The following is an 8,081-nucleotide window of genomic DNA, read 5'->3' on the forward strand; positions in this document are numbered from 1 at the left end:
GTCACACCCCTTGGTTGCAACTAGAATTTCTGTCCATAAACAGAATTTTAACTACAACTAAAGAAGGGAGAGGAATGTTGCACACAAAGTAGGATAATGTGGGTCAATTGGAGGCTTTGAGTCCAACCAGTTGTAAATGAAGCTAAGCTTGATGAGTGGTCGTGGCATCAGATGATTTGCATGACTGACTTTCTGTTTCATTTCTCTTGTAATTAGAACTGCTTCCTCTCAGCAGGTATTTCTGTTCCTCATTTCTGGTCACAGGCTTCTCCAACCTTAATTCTAATTTAAAGTCACATCTTATTTCGCACACACAAACGCGAGAATGGAAGAACCTGTTCACCATATTTACTTTTCCAACATGGAAAGATAAATAAGAAATCCTAATAGATTAAACCATCTCTTCGTGTTAACTTTCTCCACCCATTTCACATCAGGTTGTTGCAAGGTTAAAACCAGTACCTGCTATACGTCGATACAAAGTTGTTCTGTCACATTTCATTCAACCCTTCCAGCAGGTGTGTCAAAATTCTAGCCATACTTTCCTCACTCTTTTCCAGCACTAGAAAGCTGATTAGGCAGACTACAAAGCTGCCAGCTTTAACAGGCAACACATTTCACTGTGGAGCTTAGGGTACATACAGTATGTTAGAAAATACTAATCTGAGCTGCTGGCAACACCTCATTCTTCCTGCTTATCACTATGGAACTGTTATTGAATAGAAGTTTGTAATCTGAGCTTTGTGCAGATCAGTCACCAATGTCACCGCCAAAGAGCAACTGTGCCAAAAACCTCAACTAAACTGCTTAATAATGAACTCTGTAACAACAGTGACGCATGCAGCGTAAGCAATCTTTGTGTTTTTGCCGTACCAAGCAAACTTGCGAAAGGAAAGGAAAAACCCAAAGCCAGTTCTCAGGGAAGCTTTCTGTGTCAGGGTGGCCAATTAATTTTCCCAAGAAGCTAGATGAGAATTTAGCATTGTTGTTGAGGGCTGCACCACTAAGCTGAACTCAATTTTGCTTTATTTATTGCCACTTGGAAAAAATCATTGCCCACCCCCACAGATTAATTCTGTCTAAACAGAGGGTGTCTGATATTTTCATACTTGTACTATAGTAATGGTTTTTATGCTGAAACCTTTATCAGAATGAGGATGAGGTTCATCACTCACATCACATCACGATTAAGGCAGGAGTGGTTTAATCTTTCCCTATATTCGAGCTTAACAACTAAATTGAGCTTTCATAAAATCCCAGACTTCTTCAGAGAAAAAACATTTGTCTCTGTGTGGTCAAAAAGCAATCCTATGTTCACAATTTCACACCTTTAGTGAACTCTCTTAGGAAAAATGATCCTTTGAAGTTCAACTTGCGCACAAAAACTGTTTGTCATTTGTCAACATGGTCTCAACTCAAAATAATTGTTTGCTTTGTGAAGGTTAATGTTTTTATGCTACATTAACACTGCACTTTATTTAGTTACGTTTACACTTTCAAGTATGAAAACATGCTTTTTCTTTGAAACAACGACTCCTTTCTTTTTGTACTATACAGTATTAAGGAGAGATGTTACTTTCATAAAAGAAAGCATTGTTTGTACCTGCCTAATATGAACAATGGATAATGGATGGAAAAACTCATAGTATCAGGTGCAAAAAAAAAGACGCATGTTTTCCACACCATTGATTCCTTATTTTACAGTTTTACAGCAGGTCTAGTTTCAGCATTGTGATATTTGATCTTTTCCCCATTCTAGCAGTTCCAGTTCAGCAAATGACTCTTACTGATAATTATGAGTCACGTCTTCCTCAATCTTTGACAGCCTTAGGTGTATTGAAGTGCAGCTTCAAGTTTGATTCATTCACACTGGAACATTAAGTGCACTATGAAAACATCCAATACCTCACACATGACCTCACTTGTGATCTAAATATGATGTCTCCAGTTCAAATGCAGATGATAGTCAACACAAACAATTTCATTTCAGGTTGTTGTTTTTTTTTAATTTTTTTTTTATTTTTAAATATAGCGCCAAATCACAATAGTCACTTCAAGGTGATTAAAACTGTACAGTAAACACCGTGGAGTAATACAGAGAAAACCCAGCAATCAGATGACCCCTACCACCCCATGAGAAAGGCCTTGGCAACAGTGAGAAGGAAATAGTCCCTTTTAACAGGAAGAAACCTCAGGCAGAACCAGACTCATGGAGAGGCAGCCATCTGCTGATCAGGGGAGGGACACAGAACATAAGACAGACTTCAGGAGAGACAGCCAGAGTTTAATAATAACTAGTGATGAAATTCACAGCAGTGTATAAACACATGCAGTAAAAGGAGGTGACTGAAGAAAACCTTATTGTATCCTGGGAAGTCACCAGCAGCCAAGGCCTATTGCAGCGTAACTAAGGAATCGTTCAGGGTCACCTGATCCAGCTCTAACCACATCCTTTATCGAAAAAGAAAGATTTAATCTTGACACTGGCAGAGGGTGTCTGTGTTCCCAAATCAAAACTGGGAACTGGAAGTACCACTATTAGTCAAAAGTACACAGTTTTTGGCACACATTAGGATCCTCACGATCTATTTCATAACCCATACTTGTTTCTGAAATTCAAACCCCAAACATACTATAAACACAAACCACAGACAATGAATTTTATCTCAATGAATGCCTTTATTTTCAAGATACTGTTAACACACAGTTATATAAGAGAGCTCTTCCAATAACAAAAGAAATCCAAGTCTGTATAAGAAGGACGTAACATTTATAGTGGTAATATGGAATGTACTTGTTTACATTTTTAACAATCCGTTGAAATAAATAGTCTATAGTCTTTTTAGTGTTTTATCAATATATTCTCTTTGTCAAGTCAAATTTTCAGGAATGAAAAAGAGGAAAAAGATAATGACCAGAAAAAAAGGATAATATTCCCTTTCCAAAAAGTCTTTTGTTTATAGGCAATAAGTACAGGGGAACAACTGTTGAAAAAGGCAGATCCCTTCTTATTGAACTAAATAATATTCTTCCACCAAAAAGTGTAAATCCAAGTGCTTACTTGAACACACAAACCATATAAGTGTCTTAATAGACACAAAATGTCCTTATTTGATGCAAGCTTCTCATTTGCTACAAGGCTGCTGACCCAGCCAGCCAAGGTCAGCTTGTTCAATCAGCTTCCCCATGATTGTGTTGTGCTGTTGGGGACCAGCAGTCAAAGCGACATCCCAAGGGGAAAAAAAGTATCACAGGTAAAGCACCACGACAGGTTTCTAGTTACCTACAGCTTCAATGTTCTCTGCCTCAGGCTTTCTCTCTCAGAGAGAACTTAACAATAAAGAACTGTATCTGTACCAGGGGGCGAGAGGAGGGAAGAGAGCCCTAGGATGCTACAGAAGTCTCTGTTGAAGGACCTCTCTCATACTACACTTCTCCTATCATGTGTTACAAAAAAAGAAAAAAAAAAAAAAAGGAGCAGTCTCTGAAAAGTGCAAAAAGGGCACAGGCAGCCCAATCCTCTGGCAGGTGAGTGAGACCACAGGTACCACCATTGAAACTATCCCCTCACGCAGAGGCGTCCAACGTTCCCACCAAGCAGACCCCTACATAGGCATAGGGATAATGCATCTTGGTGTAGCAGGGTTTCAGCTCAGTGAGCTCATCCCACGCTTAAAATTTAGACCATGCTGACTAAAGTCCAGCCTCAGTCTGCACTGTGATCCTCGAGCTCAGAGATGATTGTGATCAGGTTCTGGAGGCCGAAGATGAACCCACTGTCCTGGCCTTCGTGCACTACGCTGTCTTCTCCATAGTGGCGACAGGTGGTGTGAGCAAAGTCAATCATGCGTACATCCACCACAGGGCTACTAGCCTCTCCTGCGCTGTGGGATGAGCGACTACCGCCACTGTTGCTGCTCCCTCCGGACACACCTGCGCCGACACCCGCAGAGGAGGAGCGAGGGAAACCAAAGGCACCTTCTTCCTCCTCCTCCTCATCAGATGGCTCATCCTCATCACCTTCCTCCCCACCTCTATGTCTAGGTCTAGTGGGAGCCCTGGGAGGGTCGCCATCGTAGATGATGAGCAGGGAGCTAGAGTAGAAGCGGTAAGACTCGCAGGCCTCGAGGGCAGCTTGCATTTCGCGAAGTCTCCGCAACACTGGAGACAGCAGCTCATGACGCAAGCGATGCCCATTGTGGAAAAACTGGTAGAGAGCCTCCTTGAAGCCTGCGAGAGTCAGCTTTCGCCCATGGTATTTATTCATGAACATCAGCTGGCCTGGTTCTGACTGGTACACCTGCAAAGGTCACACAGCAACATAAGCACTACAGCGGCACATAAACAAGTAAATACAAAAACCCCCCCCACGTATATATGGTTTCATTTATAAATATACTTTACCTGCATGCCACAAAGTCGCACCCCAATAGATGCAGATGTGCTCTGTTGACACTTTCGAATTTGATTGGCTTTCTTTTCCTCTGATGCATCATCTCCATGCTGACGAGTTCCCATCTTCAAGTCTAAGACACACGGTACTCTATAGCGCCATGTAAGGTTTTCTAAAAGGATAAATTCTGTAAAGGGAGAGTCAAGGATCACATGGCAAAAAAAGGGAACACTTCAGCCACTTCAGCAGACACTGAGAATTCTCATATCTTCAAGCATGTGGTAAAAGGATACTGTATTGGTTACGGTGCTTTGCATTCTCCTTCATCCTCTGTAAGTGCTGCTGGTGACATTTGAGACTCCAGGGGTTGTGTTTGATCTGTGACACCACATTGCCTTTTTCCAGGCTAAAGTAAAGTACCTCTGCCTGCTGTTGCATCTCATCACGATTATAACTGCAGAGCAGAGAACGAAGAAAGACATCAGCTTCAGCGCTACAGAGCTTCATAACAATACACATCTTCAACATGACTTATTTCCGTGAAACAGTAAAGGTGCTCTCTTACCTCATAATCTTGTCTTCTTTACGACTGTGTCTACCTCTGTCTTTGCTATAGTTGTCATTCTCAGGGCCCAAAGGGGATTGCTTTTTGTTGCTCCACTTCACCATCTTGCTCTTGGGCTCACAGTCTGTTGAGGGGTCTTTGTTTTCTAGGTCCCCTGATTCACTGTGGAGGGGGTAGGCGATGAGGCACAAATTCCCTTCCTCATCCTCTTCAAAACTGACTGAAACTACACCTGAGAGAGTGAGTGAGAGAGAGAGAGAGAGAAATAGAAGGAGAGGTTTTATCTTCATGTTTGTTACTTTTACAAATTCTCACAATTTGAAAAAGCAATTGCACAAAGAAAACTATATGATCCACCATGAGTAAAAGAGATAGAAAATGTAACACTGTAGTAGTTAAAGCATGATAGAGTTTTAAAGTGTCAAATCATAATGATTCAGACACACAGATAAGAATATAGATACTGATATTAAGCAGCAAGTATATCTACATAGTTCATATTTCAAATGCACGGTAGTGTTTATCAAATTGTGTTAATTATTACTAACTGAAGCCCTCAGAGCACAATGTGGTAACATTGTGCTCTGAGGGCTTCAGTTAGTAATAATTAACACAATTTGATAAACTCATGGACTAATGGATGTTTCTGGAAGGCCTTTGATGCCAATGCTAATTTCTGACATGACCCGCAAAAAGCCACCGGGGTCACCCCCCCCCCCCCAAAATAAAACTCCCTACAAGGACCTGAGTATTGCAGGCAGAGTGGGGGAGGTGTTGCACTGAGAATAAACATCACAGCTGCAAAGGCCGAAACAGATCAACCACAGACAGGAAGGAGGGAGGGGATGTGGTTGAAACAGTTCAAGAGGAACTGTTTTAGATCTGGATGTAACATCCAAGTTACATGACACAAAACACGATACCAAAACCAAGCAGCAGTAGGAGTCATTACAAATCAGCCACTGAATTAGAAAATTAAATGACAGTTTATTACAATGACCAAAAAACAAACAACAAAAAACAGCCATGCAAATAACATGGCACTGGATTTGGATGTTAAATGGCAGGCCCCGGGATCATGGGTGCCATCCTTCTACGCAGGCGGAGGCTTGACTTATGTCATGCGCACTGACGTCATCAGTCTGCAGGAAGCCCCGCCTCTGAAGGAATGTGTGCCTCAGCACTGCACTGTCATTACACCACTGCAGCCAGCAAAGGAACTTATGAGTCACTCCGAGTTTCTTTCAATAAAAAGGCTCATAAATTTGTGATAAACGTATATCAAGTGCGCGATTATTGCGCCCCAGTTGCGCAAATCGAATGTAGTACAGGAGTAGGGCTAAACTGACTTAGACATTATTATTGCTATCAATATCATTTTATTAAGTACAAACGTTCCTGTCCAATCTTTTTTCAGGTCACTGTCGTGACATTAAATTGCAATATAGTATCCTCTACACAACATAAGTGACCCCTAACTTATAAATTTAATCTACATCTGCTCAAAAGTCTTAATGTTTCTAATCCAGTATTCCACTGCAAGATGTCCCTAACATCAGATACTGCTGAGACACATTTATCTACAATCGCGGATAAGGAACCTTACATTCCTTTAGAAGAACACAGCTCTTTCCCCGTCTCTCATCATAATGTGAAATGTAAGACTGGAAAATGCTAGTGGGGTTGAGCATTTGAAGGCCCCAGACGTCTACTATACTATTAGCTCCTCACATCCCATTCCATATCCAGGACCTTTTTATAGCCCCATGCTGCATGGCCGTGGATTCAGTTACCACACATCACGTCAAAAGATCTCTGCCTGAAGATCTCCGTATCAGCATGTACTAGGTGTAATTGTAGGGGAAACTGTGAGAGACTGAATGCAACCAGGGAACATAGCATTCCTGCTTCAGGTCTGTGTGAGTCTTTATGCGTGTCGTTCCCTGAAACCAGACCTGGAAATCTCCTCAAATGACTTGTAAATTATTACTCTGGTGATCTGCCGCAGTTATTTTAGATTTGCCGTGGCCCTCCAATACGCATCTTGAAACTATAGCTGCCTTAAAAGCGTCACACAGTCAAAGACCTCTGGATACTCTGGCTACTCATTCTCTTGGCAGGAAGTCAAGCCATTAGGTTTGACGCTACTTGAAACCCTGCCTTGCACATGAGGGATATAGCCAGAAAACGGATAGCTGTGTCTGCCAAAGGCTCCAACGTGACTGACAATGTAACGTGAGTTATTTTGAAGCCAATGCAATCAGCTTACAAATATTCAACATACATTCTGTAGTGTTGTTGTGTACACAATGCACTTTAAGGTATTGCAACGGCTAATAAGCGCAAAATTTCATGTAATAGAAGTTTTGTTTTTTAGCAATGCAATATTAAAAGCACCCATGAGACTCTTATAACGCATGCACAGAGGTGAGAAAATTAAAAGATGCATGCTGCTCTAACGGGCAGCTCAATAGTTCATATTTGGGATGCACAGACTCACCTTTATATTGAGGGGTGAACTTCCTCATCTCTGGTGGGAGACTCTTATAGAACTGGTGTTCTCGGGGGATGAGGGGTTTGCAAATTGTCTGTTCCCCAAACCGTAGCACACAAGAGTGGCCCCCCACTTGGTGCACGAACGGCTCAAGCATCACCCCTTTTCCGGGATAAGGAGTCCCTTCCGCCTGCATGAGGGCTTCCAGAGCGGGACTCATCCTCACCCCGCATCGGACAGCTGAGCTGGGGGGGCCCACGTCGTACGGGAGGCAAGAGGCTCGGCCGCTCGTTTGGCTCCCTATCCTCAGGCTGTTTCCTGTTCGCTCACAGGGGGGCGCTGCTGCTCTCCCACTTGACCGAAGCAGTAAAAAACAAAGGGCTGAACAGGAAGGACGACGAAATCCCGTATTCCGATTAGTTTCCTTTCCCGGAGAGCAAATTATAAGGCTCACCGACTAAGCGGTATGTTCGTTGTGCTTGTACATTTAGTAAAAAAATGATTATAAAGCTCCTACAAGTTGCCTGAAGAAATTCAAGCAGCGTAAGCAGCGACCACACTCGTCGCCTCCTTTTACCGAAACTGACGGCTAGGCTGATCCGCCTGCTAGGAAACAGCAGAAGCAGTGA

General features: G+C 42.4%; 1 protein-coding gene across 1 annotated transcript; it reads right to left on the reverse strand.

The window, feature by feature from the left end:
* Positions 1-2,013: 2,013 nt before the first annotated feature.
* LOC146709591 (inositol hexakisphosphate kinase 2-like) lies at positions 2,014-7,744 on the reverse strand. The gene is made up of 5 exons (XM_085456636.1): positions 7,459-7,744; positions 4,959-5,190; positions 4,687-4,847; positions 4,405-4,580; positions 2,014-4,300 (listed from the first exon to the last, which is right to left on the reverse strand). The coding sequence occupies exons 1-5, from the start codon at positions 7,670-7,672 to the stop codon at positions 3,707-3,709; spliced, it is 1,377 nt and encodes a 458-aa protein (XP_085312762.1). The 5' UTR covers positions 7,673-7,744; the 3' UTR covers positions 2,014-3,706.
* Between the last annotated feature and the right edge of the window lie 337 nt (positions 7,745-8,081).

Source organism: Copadichromis virginalis, linkage group LG5 (assembly GCF_057382275.1).
Source record: "Copadichromis virginalis isolate Kocher_CV1m ecotype Utaka linkage group LG5, C_Virginalis_male_GT1.1, whole genome shotgun sequence".
In the NCBI taxonomy this organism is placed as follows: domain Eukaryota; kingdom Metazoa; phylum Chordata; class Actinopteri; order Cichliformes; family Cichlidae; genus Copadichromis; species Copadichromis virginalis.